Source organism: Drosophila subobscura, chromosome U (assembly GCF_008121235.1).
Source record: "Drosophila subobscura isolate 14011-0131.10 chromosome U, UCBerk_Dsub_1.0, whole genome shotgun sequence".
Classification (NCBI taxonomy): Eukaryota; Metazoa; Arthropoda; class Insecta; order Diptera; family Drosophilidae; genus Drosophila; species Drosophila subobscura.
The window spans coordinates 1,383,989-1,403,366 of NC_048534.1; the positions used below are offsets into that span (position 1 = coordinate 1,383,989).

The 19,378-nt window shown below is 41.3% G+C and overlaps 2 protein-coding genes across 2 annotated transcripts; both read right to left on the reverse strand.

Annotated features, from left to right (window-relative positions):
• Positions 1 to 369: 369 nt before the first annotated feature.
• Positions 370 to 6,184, reverse strand: LOC117901048. Its single transcript, XM_034811659.1, has 5 exons — positions 5,236 to 6,184; positions 5,032 to 5,180; positions 4,760 to 4,973; positions 2,698 to 4,691; positions 370 to 1,515 (listed from the first exon to the last, which is right to left on the reverse strand). The coding sequence occupies exons 1-5, from the start codon at positions 6,173 to 6,175 to the stop codon at positions 385 to 387; spliced, it is 4,428 nt and encodes a 1,475-aa protein (XP_034667550.1). The 5' UTR covers positions 6,176 to 6,184; the 3' UTR covers positions 370 to 384.
• Positions 6,185 to 12,627: 6,443 nt separating this feature from the next.
• LOC117901967 (E3 ubiquitin-protein ligase KCMF1-like) lies at positions 12,628 to 14,377 on the reverse strand. Its single transcript, XM_034812948.1, has one exon. It carries the CDS (start codon positions 14,279 to 14,281, stop codon positions 12,770 to 12,772), a length of 1,512 nt encoding a protein of 503 aa, XP_034668839.1. The 5' UTR covers positions 14,282 to 14,377; the 3' UTR covers positions 12,628 to 12,769.
• Positions 14,378 to 19,378: the final 5,001 nt, after the last annotated feature.

Below are 19,378 nucleotides of genomic sequence, written 5' to 3' on the forward strand. Positions count from 1 at the left end.
AAAAAATATGGAAAAAGGGACAGAGGACCACAAGAAGCAGAAGGCGAAGCAGCAAACACAGAAAAAAAGTGTTAATGGTGTGACTATGAAATTCCATTTGCATACCACACCTAAGCCAAAAAGGACCTAAAAAAACTTTTAAAATAATTAAAGTACCATAAGCATAGTTTTCTTTCAGCAAAAAAAAAAACCGAACTGAGAAATAATTTTTAATGTAATTTTTCTTACATTTTCTCCTGTGCGTGTGTGTGAGTGGTTTTTCCCTGGCTGTCCGGCTGCTGGGCTTAAGTAATGGTAATTAGCCGTGGAAAAATCCATTAGCCGTAAACCAGGAACAGTGTGACATACCCAATGATAGGGATACAGGTGGCATTCTTTTAATTTTCAATGACGACGCCAGAGCAAGCGCATGATCACAAATTCAAAGAATAAAAGTACACAGATGCCAATAACCCCGGAATAAACGCCGAGAGCAACCACTTCATGGATTTTGACGGTTGTCCTCTTTTCCTCTTTGAGGACCTCCTCGGGCACCGCCTCAAACGGCGAGGGTCCAAAGTAGAGGCTGACCAAGAGAATCGTTAGACTGACATTGCAAATCCAAACGCAGGAGCGCTCAAATCGTGTCATCGTATAGAGGGTATTGCGGCTCAACCAGGGCCCCGTCATGGGGCTCACCAGAAACCAATTGAGGAAACGCTGCTCGAAGCTGTTGCGGAAACGCCGCGTCCACGACAGCACGGGCCTTTCATTGGCGGACCGAGTGAAGTAGGGGGAGCGAATAAAGGGCGTGTGTCCATCCTCGATCCATCGCTCGACGATAAATAGCTGCTCCATGTCGCTATTCAAATCGATAATAGTCACCGTCCGGCAATACCAACGCGGATACCGTCCATTCCGTTCGATGCCAAAGGCCAGGCGGGTGGGTATTTTAACGGTGCCGGCAGGCAATGTGATTTTATTGATACTATTCCGTACGAGACGCGGACGGGCCGGATCCTGTGATATGATATACGAGGACTGTTTGCCCACTCTCGACTTGAAGTATAACTTGATATTGGATGTCGTTCCGGCGAACTCCTGGCCACCCGTCCTCACCAGCACAAGCAAATCCTTTTCCGAATCAAATGTCATGTCCTCCTTGAAGCGCACCGACTTGTGCCTACACTCCTGCACATGCCGATGCTGATGGGCGGCCATCCGACCAATATACGACAGCAGTACAGCCATCAGCAGTAGGAACAGCATCAGGAACATGGTAAACATATACCAATTCGTCTCCAGTATAGGCAGGACCATCACCGTAATGTATCGTTCCGCGACAACGGGAAATATGCGCGATGCTAGCGGTCCCAGGATATCGCAGGTGCATTTCACAAACATTCCATTCTCATTGTCCAATTTTGTGGTGCAATGATCTGTGCTCCAACCCGGGTTCAACGAGCGATTCGCCCAAGAGTTACACTGATATGTCTCTAGAAGAACCGAGTAATTTAAAAATGTCTTAACTATATGCTACACAGGATGTTGATGAGGGAAGAAAATATAGATATTAGTTCTCGTTATGTTAGCACGTTAGTAACTATTACTTGAGATTAGTGATACATTAATTGTATTCTTAAGCAAGTAAGAAATACTTTGAATAAAATGTAATAATTGACGAGTAGTGAAGTGTGAGACACTTACGCGTCACAACTTTTATACCCGGCATTTAGTACTACATCTGTACCTTAGCGGTTTTTTGTAAAATTTTACATTTTTACTTCATCCGTCATCTACACCTACAACACTACAATCACGCCAACACGCTCCTTTTAGCTCGCCCCCCTTTCCTAGAGCCACACACTGCATATTCATGGCAGAGGCAGAGACACGGCAGAGGCAGAGGCCGCACACTGCAGAAGCATAGTGTGAATGAGAGAATGTGAAAAAAACAACAAAAGCTGCGGGACAGGGTGCGTCCAATCAGATCTCAATTTGATGATATTTTGAAATTGTAGCTTTGTAGCTCCGCCCTTTTGCGGAGACGGAATGAGGCGGGCCCCATTTGTGAAATACACTTGTAACAATGTGAGTACACAGAAGTCTGGATGCAAAATGTGGTGTCTCTAGCTTTTATAGTTTCTGAGATCCAGGCGCTCAACAAGACGGACGGACAGACAGACGGACGGACGGACAGCCAGACATGGCTCTATCGACTCGGCTTTTGATGCTGATCAAGAATATATATACTTTATGGGGTCGGAAACGTTTCCTTCTGTGCGTTACATACAACCGTTATTCGCACAAATACAATATACCCTAGTTACTCTTCGAGTACCGGGTATAAAATAGTTTAATGGAAACAAAATATTGCTGCTAAAATACAGACAAATCTAGAAATATTTAACAAAAATTAAATTAAAAATTAAAGGAGAGGGAAAGTTGTGAGACTCTTTAAAAAGAATTAAGTAATTGCAAAAAAAAAACCTATCGGACAAATAAGTATCGGACATGAATATTTACATATGTAGTACATATGTATAACATATTTAAATTTCTATTAAAAATTAAAAAATGTAAGAAAAGAAATAGAACTTGCCGAAATCTGAATAAAAATAAAAAAAATAATTTTTGAATCCTTTCGAAAACTAAGTGAATATCCGTAATCTAAATTGCGTTAAAAATTGTAATAAAATCGTCTTTATATCCACTTACCTTTAGCTGAAGTTTTCTCGACCCATCTTCATGTGTATGCTCTTCATCTTTGAGCTTATACTTATCACTTAGTACACCCACATAGGCGATGGCTTTATCTGGGCAATTATTGGTCATCCAAATGCGTTTACCCTTCATGTCGGGTGTTACGAGACAAGCCTTTTCCCTGATTTCGTGCAGCTTTGGCTTCTCATTCAAACTCATGGAAATACGTATGGGATCTGTGACACGAACAATGCGCACAGCCAGCACACTTCGCGATCTCAATGGAATCGTATAGTAGTGTATGTGCGAGGCACTCTGAATGGTGCTATTCGCCATCCATTTGACGAACTCTGGATTCGCACTGAAGTCGGAAATGTTCATGTAGTAAACCAACGGATGTTTGAGCGGCAAGCGGGAGCCCATGGGATAATTATACAGAGGGCTGTAGGCATGAACAATGAGCACATTCGTCTCGGAGGGCAACGGTTCCGGATACCACCAGTACATGTTGTGAACATTCTGTTGCGATATGATCTGAAAGAGAATGGTGCGACCACGAAGTAGGTCGTCCAGTTCCTCCATGAGTGCCGTCGAGATCTGAACATGGTGTATGCCATCGATGGTATCGACAGTTAAATTGACGACGGAATGCGATATCTCCGTGACATTCATCTGATAGGCTATGCCGCCCTGGAGCACTGTCATCGCCTCATCGTAGGCATGGTGTCGACTGGTGCCGAGCACACCCAGGTAATAGATGCACTTGTACAGATACCATGTGACCTTTAGCCACCAATTGATGCGCAACAGGGTGATCGGATCCACCTCCATCTCCAGGTTCTCCTCCAGCCCCACATTCTGTCCCATGTTGCAATTATCATCGTATGTCTTGCACTGTGCCGGTGCATGAATCTCCGTTCGCGAGGCCAGCGTGTACAGGAAGAACATGTGCTGATCGGTAAGCGAGTTGTACGCCGCACGATGCAGCCATTCCAGTTGCTCAATTATCTCCTCGAACGCCAGGCTCATGCGGGTGAATATTTTCGAAATCAGTGCCGCGCCACGATAGTCCATGGGCGACAAACGCCTCATCAGTTGAGCGGCCAATACGGAGAGCTGTTCGATCTGTGTGCCCGTCATGATGGCCTCCCTATTGAGGTGGGCAAAGATCTCTCTGCCTTCGCTGGCGGAATGAATCCTCTGAGCGGCCACCAGTGCTATGACATAGGCCTTGTTCCATCTGCCATGCTTCAGCATGTATGGCATCTTGCTGATGTAGTCCCTTATGTTAAGTAGGTGTCTGAGCGTATTGTTTACGTTTATTATCCCGATTTTATCGGTTTTAAGCACTTTGACCATGAGTGTAACGTCCACGCACATATCCAGGTAATCGCATATCGATACATATAGCTTTTTGGTAGCCGGTAGTGTTGTTTTGAACAGGCTGTAGGGCACATTCGAGTCGATAACACCCAGTCTGATTGAATATCTAAACTGTAGGGGAGGATAGTTCGTACGGAAGTCGGTGCAGCCCACGTAAAAGGATGTGTAGGCCTCCAATCCTTTATTTGGCCATATTATACACTCGCCATTCTGTGGGCCATCGTTGCGTCTCAATTTTAGATGCGCCTCCCCCGACATCCCATCAACGAGCATGATCTCTAGTCGAATCTGCAGCTCCGCATCGTTGGATCGATAAACGAGATACGAATATGGGGACTCCATTGAATGCGATTTATCTGTATGAACATACCACTTGTAGCTAAAAATCTTGGCATCGCAATCAAAACATTCAGCCATCAAGTGGATGCTATCGATGGGCGCAAAGACATCCAAATAGCAATTCCTACGGCAACGTATGTGCGGCGTGATTGTACGTTCGTTGACCACCTCCAGCATTTGATAGTCCGTGGCATTCACACGGGCATCTATTCGCGAAAACAATGTTAAACTGTAGTTGTAGAATTTCCCAGGCTGTAAGGAGTTCGCTGGTATTTTCATCACTGACTCTGTGGGATATGGAATTTAAGGATTATTGGAATAGGAATTTTTTGGCTTGCATTCATAACGCACTCACTAGTACTCATTTTATCCCTGCAGTACTTATTTTTGGGATCACCTCTGCTAAAACAGCCCCAACTGAATATCCTTGAATAATCATCTTTGCGTGCCCGCGATCTGTCTCGACTTCTCTCTCCATCCAAAATAATCTCACGCGCTGCATTGACACGTCGATAAATGTTACCCTGGATTCTCGGTTCCACATGAACTGCCACCATTCTCACGTAACACTGGAATTGTGTTTAAGTTTGAGATTTGTATTCTACAAAAAGTTTTTTAAATACTCACCCTTGCCACACAATTGACGCCATTTATTAGTGCATTTGCACGCAAAAGAAAACTATAGCGTCCCATGCTTACAGTATATTTGAACTTGACCTTATATGGTGGTATCTTGAGCACCAGACCCTTGCTAACACCGGCGTGTCCAATCAGATCTAAGTGTCAAATAGATTTAGCATTACATTAAATAATTGTAAAAACTGTAATTACGTCTCTCGCTTATATCGTAAAAGTTCCAATCAATATGATCGTATTCAAACTCCTTGCAATCGTCTCCCAGCTCGGCAAAGAATTGCAAATGAGAGCGGGGTGAGACATCTACGGGAAAATTGGGATCCTTGCAGAAGGGTAGATTCAAAAACGGGTCACAGTGCATGTGTCGCGGCAGCACTATGGTAATGTCACGTCTGGCCTTCCGAGCCAGTAGTTTGCTGCGATCCTTGAAGGATGTTATCGTGATGTACACATATCGGTGTAGAGAATTGAAGTAACTGGCGTGCGTGTGATAGAAGTAGCAACGTCTGTACGGGAGTTTGCCCACACGAATGCCATACATTTGCAATATCGATGGCAATCTGGTGGTGTAATGCCAGGGATTTGGCTTACCCCAGGGCTCAGCGATTACCTCATCGATCAGATAGTCCCCCGTATTGACCGTGAGGTTCATTACAAATTTCTCACGGCCAAGCGAGGGCAATGTGACGATAATGTGATAAAGTTCTCCATACATCGGACGACGGTTGTACTCTATGTGCGGTTTTAGAGGATACTTCACCTTTTCAACTTTTCCTTTCCTTTTGCTCCGCATGCTGGGAAATGCACTTAGGTTTTCCCGATAGTCGAGGCTCTCATTGTGGGCAGGATCCCAGTGTCTTTTGATGCGTTGATAATTATGCACTTGGTTGTCCCAATTCAAAAAGTTGCGATATCTTTCGGGTATTCTTTGGAATGGATTCATTTCACTCTCCAACACTAACATTGAGTATTGAGTCGATTGATTGTATATTGCTGGTTCAATGTTCTCCTCCTCTAGGTCCCATTGGGACCTATAGGGATCCCATTTCCTTCCCTCGTTTTGAGCACTACTACGATGATCCATCAACCACATTATCGATATTGATGTCATAATGAGGAATAGGAACATTTCCATAATACAAACATAATACAAAAATATATCAATATTTTGATCTCCATATTTGTGTAGACATTTTTTGTTTGTTTTAATTTATTTCCATTTGACTCAAGGGGAAATGAGTATGGGTTGGATCCTGGGGAACCCAGGTGGTCAGAGAGCCTAAAGGACACCGGAAAATCTCATCCATCCTCTTGGTTAATTGCGGCAGAAAAACTGTGCGGTTGACAGGCAACAAATGACATTTAACCACAGAATATTTTCGTTTTTCTTATTGAATTCAGCGTTGATTTTTTATTTTTTGTTGTTCGTCTGTTCGTCCGACATAATTGTTTTAAATTAATTGCAAATTGTGTATGCAAAAAGCAAAAAAGTACACTTCAAATACGAGTGCGCAATAAGGAACAAAAGCCTGGCGGCACAGCTGGAAATTTAATGACCACACAACAACATCATTCAGAAGGACACAGTCCCCACACTCACAATCATCAACGAGCGAGCGATACAGTACAAGGCTTAAGCATTTTCCCCTCCCCACCAACCCCGAACCCCAATTTGCATTTCGATTTTCCATTCACAAAATCCATATAAATCAAATTAAATTAACTCAAAGAGCACAGTACAAGCAAGGAGCTGACAAGGGATTGCAAAACATTGAGTGTTGTTTTTTTATAAACCACCAAAAGACAGCGACAGCATTCGACAATAGACAATCATACTTTATTTACTATAAACTTTACACATGCCATGGCAGGGCATGGACTCGTTCTCTGCTCTACGTTGCGTTTCTATGGATGATAGGTGATATGGGAGGCAATAATTTCTTAAATTGTTCGAACAAATAAGAATGGAATGGTTGTCGACCAACCATTTACAGGCCAGAGCGCACGTCGCATAAAAAAGATAGAGGATACTCATTCCTATAAAAAAAGAAAGCAAAGTAAATACATAAGTGTGTGTCCTTTCGACTGTTAAGGGAATACTCTTACCGGCTTAGGATCTCCAAAAACTAAGGTTTTTCGAGAACCAAGTGTTCAAACAGGAAAAGTTTAAACTTTTTTGTGAACATATTTTGCATGAGATGAATGAATGAATCTTAATGAATCTAATTGAAAATATTTAGAAATTAGATCAGTAAAACAATCGTTAATTATAAAACGAGGTACTTAAAAAATAAAGCTTCCATCGCTCTATCTATTAAACATACCCTTTAAATAAAGTGTAACAAAACTTTAACAGTAAGGCAAAGAGAAAAAAAACGCAAGAGAATGAGGCATTTTACGATTTAGCATGTGTGGACGACCAACTGTGAGAATGTGTAGAGACTACGGACGGGGCCTGGTGAACGGTCTGCCTGGATGGAGAGTGGAGCAGCAGAGGACCGCCAAGTGCTTTTCATTTTGCGAGCACGTCGCCGCGTCATAAAACAAAAACGCATCGAGCACAACGGAAAGAGGTTGGGGAGGAACACACAGACAGAAGTACGTTGGTGGGGCACGTTTAGCATATATATTTTCACACTTGCAATCATACTTTAAGCAAAAGAAAACCCACATACAACCTCACACCCTAGAGATGGCTAAAAAGTACACTTTGGATAAGTCAAAACTCTTGGAATAGTTTTCTTTTTGCCATCTCTATGGTATAGAGCATCTTCCATTCAAGATACGGATAACAATGTGGCAGGCGAGACTTTCCACATAAAAGTGCGTCGATATTGTCACCCAAAAACTTTTGCTTTCTTCACGTTTATTCTTTGTAATTTTGTTTCTGTGGGCTGCCGCCCTATGATGATAACACATCCTGTCTGCGGTTTTTGGTTGCCGCTTTAATTAAAATGTCATAGACCTTGGCGGTAAAAAGTCTAACATAATTACCGAAAAATTCCAAAGTTTTACATATACATATCTGGGAGGAACGTATATTGCATTAATAAATTAATATTAATGCCTCTGTTGCTTAATAGATGTCAGTCTCAGTCTGAAATTTTATCAACTGAATCGACTTAACAAATTTTCTTGTTGCTTGTTTGAGAAGGGTTGGAACGAAGGCGTGAAGGCTGAAAGTATGTAGAGAGCACTGACATTAAAAGGATTTGGCCCTCGATATCGCGGATTGTGCCATAATTTCTCACTGACACGAATGACAGATTGAATTATGCTTCTGCTGCACATTAAATATTCGCAAAAACTAAATAGCTCCCGACACACACCATCATCATCATCATCATCAGTTAAAGCAACGGCATCTTTATCGTTATCAAAGTTTAAGCGAGTTCAAGTACTCTAATGTTTGATGAATTCTATCATCATCATCATCATTATTATTATCATCATTGAGTGCTTAATGGATCTGAAAAGCAGCGTGAAACCCACTTTGCAATCCTGTTTTCCACCCACCCAATTTTCATTCCATCCATTACTTGATGGGGCGATGGGGAAAACTCTTTTGTACGCAGCTCAAACTTTCAGTTTTGGGGAGAACTGTGTGGATTGTGACTGCCTTGCCTTTTGCTTTGATTCTGGGCTATGGTTTTGGGGTTTCCGAGGTGACGCCTGTTTTGGGCATGTTGGCCACTTTACGTGCGGTTTGTCTTTGCTCCAAAGTTCTTGCCCCTGCGCCCTTTAATGATCCATGCCGTAATGAATTGCAGTCCAGTTGCAAGTCCAATTCCTGCACTTGATTTGCGGTACCACTTAATGGTTAAGAAATATCTCTGCTGACAATTGAGTGTGGTTCTCCTTAGAAACCAACCGCACCGACCTATCATGTACCCAGTCCTCGCTCCTCTCTGGAGACTGCAGTTAGCACTAATGTGTGTGCGTGTGTGTGTGTTCAAAATCTATACTACATATTGATCAACTTATTTGATTCAAAAACTTTAAGTGTGGGGTCGATAGTGTATGCTGGAGAGAGTAAGCTTGTACCATGGAAAACTTATATTCTATGGATAGAATATCGGCTCTCTGATTTTGGTAGCATGCCAACAAAAAACCATAAGAAATAAACTCTCTAAAGTGAAACTCGAAACAGCAGCAATCTGCACTTATTTTGTTTCTATCTATTTCTATGAGTTGTCGATGCTCATCGACACTTTAAATTTGGTAACTCATTTAAGAGAAACTCCAATCAAGCAGTAATCTGCATCGACATGAATGGGACATTTATTTTGTTTATTAAATAATCTAAGTATAGACTCGATATATTTACACCGTTTTTTCCCCTCTTCGGATTCATATTCCTTTAGCAAAACTTAGTTGACTCCCAGCCACAACACTTTTAAGAATCAATGACTTTAGCATAAACCGCCAAAACCTGTCAACGGCAATTACGGAGGCATCCAACACCAGGCTAGCACAGTCACCTACCCATGTGGCCACGCCCTCGGCATATCCACCGCCTCCGGCACACAATATCAATTATCGGGCTTCAAGTGTCGCTCAAGTGTCACGTCAAACACCAACACGAAATACGAAAGAGTATGAACGTTTGTGAGACGCTTTATACGCTTCACAACTTATATACCCGGTACTCAGTCAGTAAATTTTACCTTAGTGGTTTTTCTCGAAGTTTACATTTGACATTTTATATTTTTTCTACACCTGACATCTACATCACCCTTCCCTAGAGAAGCACTGCATGAGGCAGAGTGTGCGGACGAGAATGATCAACAAAAAACAAGCATAAGCAAAGCTGCTGGACGGGGTAGGGGTAGCCACTTAATTTCTTCATTCTGGCTATGATAATGATCTATATGGTCATTCCATAAAGAAATGCATTTTTTGTTTACTCTTATATATCTATTATTATAATTGTGATTACGGCATAGGGCGGGTGAAATTTTTAAATTCACTTGTAACAGTGTGGTATAACATGAGTTTTCATACAAAATTTGGTGACTTTACCTTCAATAATTTCAACGATCAAAAATATATTTGTAAACTTTATGGGGTCGGAAACGATTCCTTATGTATGTTACTTACATCCACTTTTCACCACAAATACAATATACCCTACTTAATCTTCGAGTACCGGGTATAACAAAGAGCATGGGCATCGGCACTAGCATGATCTAGAGCACACACAAACACATATGACAATCCAGTTTACGTTTCACAGAAAAAGGGGTTGGCTGCATTACCCCACCACCACCATTCATCCCCATTCAGATGCTCTTCCTATATCTTTATCCTATGCTTCTGACTTTGATTGATTACAAAAGCAATTGAGCATAGCCCCTCAGCTCTATACGCTCTAAAAAAATATAGCAAAAGGAAAAAATATAATAAAAGAAAATTAACATAAATAAAAACGAAAATGGAACGAGTTTTCATTGACAGCCAGTGGGGTAAATGGTAATGGAAAATGGTAGCGCAATTAGGTAGCTCGACCCCTAAATGGGTTAATGAGCAATGGTACCCTGGTACCCTGCCTGTAATTTTCGTAAGCGAATCGCTTGCGTGGTAGTCTCTACAATTTTTCACAGAGCGTCCTTTGCTCCGTTAATTAGCACAAAGGAAAATCGGATTGAATTGGCCGCGAATGGGTAATAAAAACAAAAGTTCAATTACTTTTATTTGAGATATTAACCAACCAAAGGTCCGACAGGCGTTGATTGATTGGCTGGAATGAATTCTCTGTCCATAGCTTCTGGGTTTGGAATATATTTATTTTATTATATTATTATATGTATATTAATTATGGGAGCTTTAAGAGCGACTCCAAAGTGTTCTGCTTTCGAATAAAAACCAATGTTAAGGCATTTGGAAGACTGCGCTTTGGCCATTAGCAGGATATGGAGGCAGCAGCAGCAGTCTCTCGTACGTGTAAAATGGTTATTTAATATGTGTGCTGCCGCTGCTGCTGCTGTTGCTACTGTTTGCCTTTTGCTGTACTTTTAATTACCAACTGGAATTGCACGGCCAAAACGACAAACGGACAAAGGCGGAACAGATGTTTGGCTTGTACTCTGCCAATGGACACAGGAGAAAAGCAGAAGCAGTTGCACTAGCAGAAGCATCTTCTCCAGTGAGCCAACCACAAAACTCTCTCCCATCGTTTGCTGTACATTTCATTACAATGCCATTGTATTCAAATCCTATTATAAAGCGTACAACACGTTGCAGGAGTGGCATGGAGTGCGGAGAGTGGCAGTGGGTGCACAAGAACTTCATGTTTGCAGCACGTTTCCACTTTCGCACTTGGTAAACATAAGTTGCACAACACACACACACACACACAGTGAGTAGTAGGAGAAGTAGTGGTGGGTGGAGCTAACGCTCTCGTCTGCGAAACTCCATAAAATAATTACCAACACCAATGCAGAAAATGGGAGTGCTGGTGTTGCCTCTAGTCTTGCCATATCTACGAATAGTTGGCCAGCAAAGGATGGCCGGAAAGGGACACCAGGAGAGGTGCAGGAAACCGGAAGACGGGCATTACAATTGCCGCGCAACGAGAGCGCCGAGGAAGGGAAATTTAATAGAACAAGAGCCACAGACAGGAAGAGACCGCAAGACAGTTATATAGGAAAGAGAAAGAGTCGAAGCTATAAAATGAGAGCATACGATGGCTTTTTAACCCATTAGTGGACAGGGAAATAGTTAATAATATTCAATTCAAGCTCCATTTGTGATTTGTGAGTTCAATTTTTGGGAGAGATATTTAGTGCTTCTCAGTGTTTTGAACTCCCAACTTAAGCTAGTGTCTCCCTTAATGGGTTAAGCAAACATCAGGTTTTAAAGCAATACAAAACGAGTTAGGCAACTTTTATCCCCGGTACTCACCGGTTTTTTTTTCAACATTTTACATTTAACATTTTTTCTACATATGTTATCTACATCTACATCACTTCTCACGCAAACACGCTATTTTAGCTCGGCACTCCTCGAGCCGCACACTGCACGAAGCAGAGTGTTGAATCAGAGAATGTGTATAAAATAATCAAAGCTGCTGCACGGGGTGGGTTTAGCCACTGCAAATTAATTTCTTCATTCTGGCTATTGTAATGATCCAATCTAATCCCAATTCGGTGATCCCTTAGATATGGTCCTTCCGCACAAATTGACATTTAAGTTTTCTCTTATCTTCAAAATTGTGGATACAGTAGATTTTCGACCTTTGTGGGTGTGGAAGGAGACGGGGCTAAATTTTGAAATACACTTGTAACAGATACGAAAGTCTGCATGCAGAAGTTGCTTGCCCTATCTCAGGCGCTCATAAGGACGGACAGACGGACGGACAGACAGACATGGCCATATCGACTTAGCTCTTGATGCTGATCAAGAATATATATATGTACTTTATGGGGTCGGCAACGCTTTCTTCTGTGTTACATTTTTTTGCCACCAATACAATATACCCTATTTACTCTTCGAGTACCGGGTAAAAATAGAATACAACTTCTTCGGATTAAAAAATTAAATGAGAAAGATTTGTATTTATTATTTATTTGTTTATTGTATAGTTTAGTCGGAATAATGTTTCTTACAATTACAAAATCATCCAAAATATTAGAAAGACCAAAAAGAATTGTTACTTAAATTTTAGAATAAATTTCAGGTGTTTTGTGCAAATCGGGTAGCTCAGAGGTTGTAGTTCTGTAGGTTGCACTCAATCGACAGTCTCCATATTCTTCATTTCATCCACTTGGGTTTCCTCCGTAGTGGCGCCCATCAATTGAATGAACTTCTTACATCCATTAACATCAGGAGTCTGAGCGCTTGTCCAGACCAGAGTCCAAGGTACGGCCATCAATGACATGATCTTGGATATCTTGGGTGTGGAACCGGTTCCTGTTTTCAGGGTCTGAGTATGCTTTTCAGTTTTCAGTGGCACTGGGTCTGTTCCAGTTTGTTGCGGCTTAATTTTTGTTCCAGTTTCTAGGGTCTGTAGATTTGTTCCAGTTTCCAGGAGCTGTAGATCTGTTCCAATTTCTAGGCGCTGTACTTCCGTTCCCTTTTCTCGAGGCTGTTCGCGATTCTCCGTTCCAGTTTCCAAGTGTTGTCTGTCCTTATTAATTTCCAGGGTCTGTTGATCCATTTCACTTTTCAAGTACTGCTCTATCTTGCATAGATTGGGTTCGATAGTTGCGATTGAGTCTGTTTTGGACAGCTTCATGTCCAGTGTATCTTCAATTGTGTCTTTCCCCGACAGCTCCAACTGCTCCTCGCACAGCATCGAGAGGAGTATATGTTCGGTGAACAAAGCCTGTTGCTCACGCGTCTTGCTAGCTTCCGTCGACATTTCCCACTGATTTTGCTCAGCAGCCACCCATTTTGAGAGTAGAAAACGATCTATCTTGGGGCGGCGTTCCTTCTTTCGTTTCTCAGCATGCGGATTCACCGGAATATGAGTGTTGGGAGTCGAACTGAGTCTATCAGTTGGTCTCAAAGCTGAATCAGCTGCTCTTTGCCCCATCATGATGACAATCGCTTCGTCGGTGTAGAGATTGCGTAGATTATTCATTAGATCATGGCTTATCAGCACATTGGACAAATCGGGCAGTGTTTCATCTGCAGCGAATTGTCCGGCGTTAACCATTTGGAAGTAAGCAGCATTCTGTTCCTGGTAAAGATGGCGTAGATGACCGCGAGATCGGCGTCGCAGTTGTCGCGAGCTTGTGACCGCGTCTTGAGGCAGACTGGTCAGCGGTGGCGTATGTGGCTCCAGGATATTCGCATAGTCAATGTGATTGGTCAGTAGGTGACGCGAGAGGTTCTGCATTGTCATCAGATCGGCGCCCGGCAGGCAGGCGCACATGGGGCACACCACATGCCTGTCGTCCTCGCTATGCAACCCGTACACATGACGGATGAGGCCCTTGGCCGTGTTACCCATCACCTTGCAGTACGGGCAGGTGTAGCAGTTGGACAAGTTCAACTGTTCCATTGCCCCGCTGACACTCAGCAGCTCTGGCATATGCTGCGGCTCTAGCATGATCAGCTGCATGGGATGATCCATCAGATGGTGATCCGTTTGGACACATTGATCGAAGCACTCGCCGCACAGATCGTAGTTGGGGCAACGCAGGCAGCAATATCTGCGGCCGGGGAACTCGTGTCGCTGGCATCCATCGCACAGGACATGTCGATGGCCCATGGCGGCCCCGTCGCCTTGTGGCATTTTGTTTGTCGTACGTTCAGCAATCACCAGATACTCAGTTTATTTTTTATCACCACTTTTCTGGCAGCATAAAATATATGTCGAAATACTAGACAGAATGGTTTGAATTTCCATAAAAACGGTAACGAGCAACTGACATAAAATTTAGTGCTGCTCGATTATTTTAAAAGTACTCTCTCACACAGCAGCTTAGCAAATTAATGCGAGCTTTGCTCTATTCTAGTGAGACTAGTGAGTTGCAGAATAGAGTTGCACATAAAGTGTTGTAAGTCCACTTTGTGCACTAATACAATATACCCTATTTACTCTTCGAGTACCGGGTATAAAAAGGGGTTGTTGTGCCGAATATCGACAGCAGACATTTTTTGGTGATTTTATTCGTTCCGTTGACCAAATTGAATCGACCGGGATTATTTCGCCACCCCGACCCCATTGGCTTTTGGTAGGCCGTAGTCTGTCTGAATTTTGACGCGGAAGAGTCCACGTCCATGGCCACAGGTGACGGGCTCAGCGCTTTGCGTTGTTGGTTGGAGTCACTTTGCTTTGCATTAGACGTAAAACAAAACGCTTTCTTTTCCTTTTTTTTTATTAAATAACTCCTTTTTGTTAGGTACAAATTCACGTTTAATGAGAACTTTCCACTGATGCCATTTTTATTGCATATTGAGTAGGTCTGCGAATCGGACTTAAGCTATTTATAACTATGTACACTTTACCTTTTAATCGAGGCTTTAGTGTTTTTGATCAAGTTTCCTTTCTGTGAGCTGTCAGTTTTTGACACAAAAAAAAGTTCGTCTGTGTTTATATTTTATTTATTTTTTTGAATTGTTCAATTTGTTTGTGGAAACACTTCCAGCAAGATGAAGTCATAAAATATTGATGGGAAATAGTAGACTACATAGAACAATTCAACGAATTGGACGAGATAATGTTTGTTTATTGCTATTGTATATTACTATTTTAAGTTTAAATTAAATTCATTTTTATTTCGTTAAATTTTAATTTTAAGTTGAATTTTCAACATTTTTCTATGTGTTTTAATTCAATTAAATACAACGATAAATCATAAGAACCAAGAACGTCCAGCTGACTTACCAATTTAAGACTTACCACTAATTTACCAAGAAACGTATACCATTAAGTATATTAAGTGTCTGTCTAATTCTAATACCCGAAATGGTCTAATGAATTTGAAGTTTATTTAACCCAAAAGCAGTCCTCGAACCTCGAACTGTCCTGTGGTTTCTCCGAGCTTAAGCAGATTGAAGAAACGTCCTGTCCGTTTGCTAGCTGCAAACCTCGGTCATAATGTTTTGTGGGGAAAACTGTACAACTGTTCCTGCTCCTCCTCGTACCCCTCGAACTATTTCCCAACAGCTGATGGGTTTGCATAAATCTTTTGACGGCAAGACGCGACTTCGAAAGTAATTAAAACCCTTGCCAATTAAAACGCTGGCAAAACGCTGCTCAAGCTGAGATTTGTTGCGGATGAGGAGGATTTTCCTCATGCAAAAGTGTTCAGTTTTTAATGTATTGCAATTTGTTGTTTTTTGTCCGCCGTCGCTGTCTTGATTTGCTTTGAAACATTAGATGAATGTATAAAATATTTAAATAAATAGAATTTTCGTATGTGGAGCAAATGAAAATGGTAGTACACGAATACCAAAAATTACAGACTAGTCCTTTTAGTGCTCCACTTGAGGTGTATCTCTCTGTTTCTCTGGCAACCACTGCAAAAATTAAATCTATCCAAAGACGCCCCCAAAGCCATGCAGTAATTAAAAAAGGCTGATCAAGAATATATGTATACACTCAATGGGGTCGGAAACGTTTCCTTCTGTGCGTTACATCCACTTTTCCCCATAAATATACATATTCATATATATAGTACATATGTACACACATATACGGCGTCACTGACAGCGCAGCTTCGCGGTTTTAGCTTAGGAGAGAAATAAGAACGATTGTCAAGATTATTCAAAAAAGATCATTCATAAAATAAAGTTCGCTCAATTTTCAAAAGATTACTCTTACATGTGCCAACTTTTGTGTTCTCGAAATCATCTAATATTAGTCTGCGGTTTTTAAGTTTTTTGTGAATTGAGTCAATTTGCTTGTGTGATACAGTGATCAATGCCTGCAAGACGCAAGGGGTCCTACATAGACCTTCGCACAAGTCAACAAGTGAATGAATTGAACAAGGTAACGAAAATGCGCGTGAGGCATGTCCCCATTTTCACGCGCTCAAGTATAAACTGGAGTCAAATCAGGAAAAGTGCAACTAACTGAAATTGAGACACCAACGGAACCATTGATGCTCATCGGCACGGATTCAGATTCAAACGTCTTTCTGAGGTCCATTCAAATGTTCAATTCATGCACCCGATTGACATCGTTCGGAGAAACAGAAATAGTCAGAAATACTGCTACAAATGTTCAGCAATACAGATCCTCATTTAAAATCAAAGGAAAAGTAAGCCACAAAATGGGTTCATTGTTTTTACAAATATTCCTCATGGGTCGTGAGGACACAAATCGCGCTCTTGCCAATCGTGTAGATGTACGTTGCGGTTACCATAACCTCGATTCGGCAATGGTCAGGGGCATAGTCAGGGAGCTGGATAACCTACTGAAATATTGAAATTGTTAAAATCCCACAAGCACAAGATGGAAAGTGACAATCATTCGATTGTCATCAGTCCTGATAAAACAACAGATGGTGATCACGTACATACGTAGATTCAATGCCCCTAATGTTGATAATGTTGCAATCGCACAGCGACTCAAGAAATTGTGATTCAGAGAAGAAATAATAATATTTAGTTCTTTGCTGATACACACCGATAATATGATGCTCTCCAATATCAAATAATGTACTGGAAGGGACAAGATGGATATTGCATGTGAAACAACGAAATCCCGCTACAGGCCTAGAAACAAACGAGGAAGGCCACTGCCAACGAATTTTTTCATTCTGGCTATAATAATTATCCAATCTGATCCCAGTTCAGTGATATGATAGATATGGTCCTTCTCAACCGATTGACATTTTTAGTTGTCTTATCTTCAAAATTCTGGATATAGCCGATTTTCGACATTTGCGTGGGCGCAAGGCGGCGGTGCGAAATTCTGGATGCAAAACGTGGTTGCACAATCTCTTATGGTCTCTGAGTACTGGGCGCTCATAAGGACGGACAGACGGACGGACAGACAGACCTTCTATTCTTTACAAACATCCGGTTTTCCGCTCAAATACAATATAACCTATTTACTCTTCGAGTACCGGGAATAGTTGCAATAAATTGCAACTTTCTTGCTGAAAAAAAGAAAATATCATATTGTGCCTAGGGAAGGGTTAATATATGCGAAAACAAAATTGTCCGTGCCCAACCTTTCGCGTCGACAAGCAAATAAGCACGGAACTCTAAGAGGAAATGACACGACGAACGCAGCCGACGACGGGCCCTCCTTATATAATTGATTCATGATGGCTCCTTAAAGGCCTTTCGCGTCTGCCTCATAAACGTGACCATGTCGCTCTCGACAGACCGACATGCCACGCAACTGTAATGCAAAACGTTACGTTTCGATATTGCGTCACCCACGAGGCCAGAGAACCCAATACATTTCGCGTGCACTACGTTATCGCAGAGCCAGTAAGGGATGCTTGGCTGGTCGTGGGTGATCTGCTTCACACATAACCACGTATTCCATATTTATATAATAAATAGAATATAGATAAATTAAGAATAAAAAAAAAAATTATTTTTTCAAAACAAATAGCAATCAGACCACCATGGGTAATTTTTTTGGCATTAATCCAAAGCTCTACAAATTGACATGAGCGTTCGTTAGACCAAAGTAGAATTTCAGAAAACAAAATATGTCATTTGGACCCCGAATACCTCCCGCCCCCATACGAATTGGAACCCACTTACGTCGTATTTATGTAGTTGTTTATTATATTGCTTTATGGCAATGTGAACATTTATCAAGTAATGCTGAACTTATATTTATTAAAGTAGCTCCAAGTTTACATTTGTTACAGAATAGTATTCTTAATTATGCTCGTTAACAAAACGATGCCTGACTGCTTGAGTACGAGGGGAAGTCGCCCCTGATCTCTCCTTCTCGCTATCGGCTCTCTCAGAGCCTATGACCGCTCTCTGCAGACGAAGACACGACAAAGCTACGACCGCTTCGTGTCTCTCTCTTTCCTTCGTTTCCTACATTTATTATCCTTTAAAGATCCTTTAAAAAGTTTTAGAACTCGAAAAAAATGTATTTGATTGACTGATTGAATGATTGTTTGCTTAAAAGTTATTTGATTGGATTCGCTCCAACGTACAATTGCATTTCGCCTAGTACTTGTTTAACTAAGCAATAAATGGGATAATTTTCATTTAAATTGTAATAGTTTCATGTTTAGTTAGACAGTTTTCGCCAAAACTTTCTACAGTTCATTTTATTGAGTCTGCTTCACGATTGTTGTTGGTCCAGACCTCCAGCAGCTCTGCATAAATGAACTCATAATTGTTGTGTAATAATTGGCTAATAACATGTAACTTGAACCTTGAAAACATTGGACAATTAAAAAACTACACACAACTATCCAAAAACATTTCTTAGCAATTAATTGAAATACCTCGACCAATTATTTCCATATTTGTACTTTTATTTAAACTTTGAAATTGAGTTACAATTAAAACTGCAAGTTGCTCAGTGTGCCCGCACTTTTTCACAAGCGCAAAAAAATGTATGGTACTCCGTAAAAATCTTCTAAAACCATTTTTATTCTATCTTGATATTTAAAATTTAAGTCGCATTCAAATATTTAACACAAAATATTACATTAATTCCAAAAATTCGGGCTTTTTACCCATAGTGCATTGTGCCAAAAAGCGGAATCGAAAGAATATGAGCGGAGAAAGGAGCGAAGAACAGTTGCAGCGACCGCTAAGTAGAGAGCGCGCACTACTGCACAGAAAGTTTTCAGTGCGAGAGAGGAAGACATAGGTGTGTACATATATGATTAACATAATATGATTAATATGATTAACATAAAGAGAGCAACGGACAGAAAGCACAGAACACAAA

Bases quoted from the DNA above. Each gene is read 5' to 3' on its own strand.
- LOC117901048 (XM_034811659.1), bottom strand. From the start codon at position 6,175: ATGGAAATGTTCCTATTCCTCATTATGACATCAATATCGATAATGTGG. The intron at 5,181-5,235 runs GTAATTACAGTT...TTTGACACTTAG, and splicing joins TTACGATATAAGCGAGAGAC to ATCTGATTGGACACGCCGGT. The intron at 1,516-2,697 runs GTAAGTGGATAT...CATCCTGTGTAG, and splicing joins CGAGAAAACTTCAGCTAAAG to CATATAGTTAAGACATTTTT.
- LOC117901967 (XM_034812948.1), bottom strand. From the start codon at position 14,281: ATGCCACAAGGCGACGGGGCCGCCATGGGCCATCGACATGTCCTGTGC.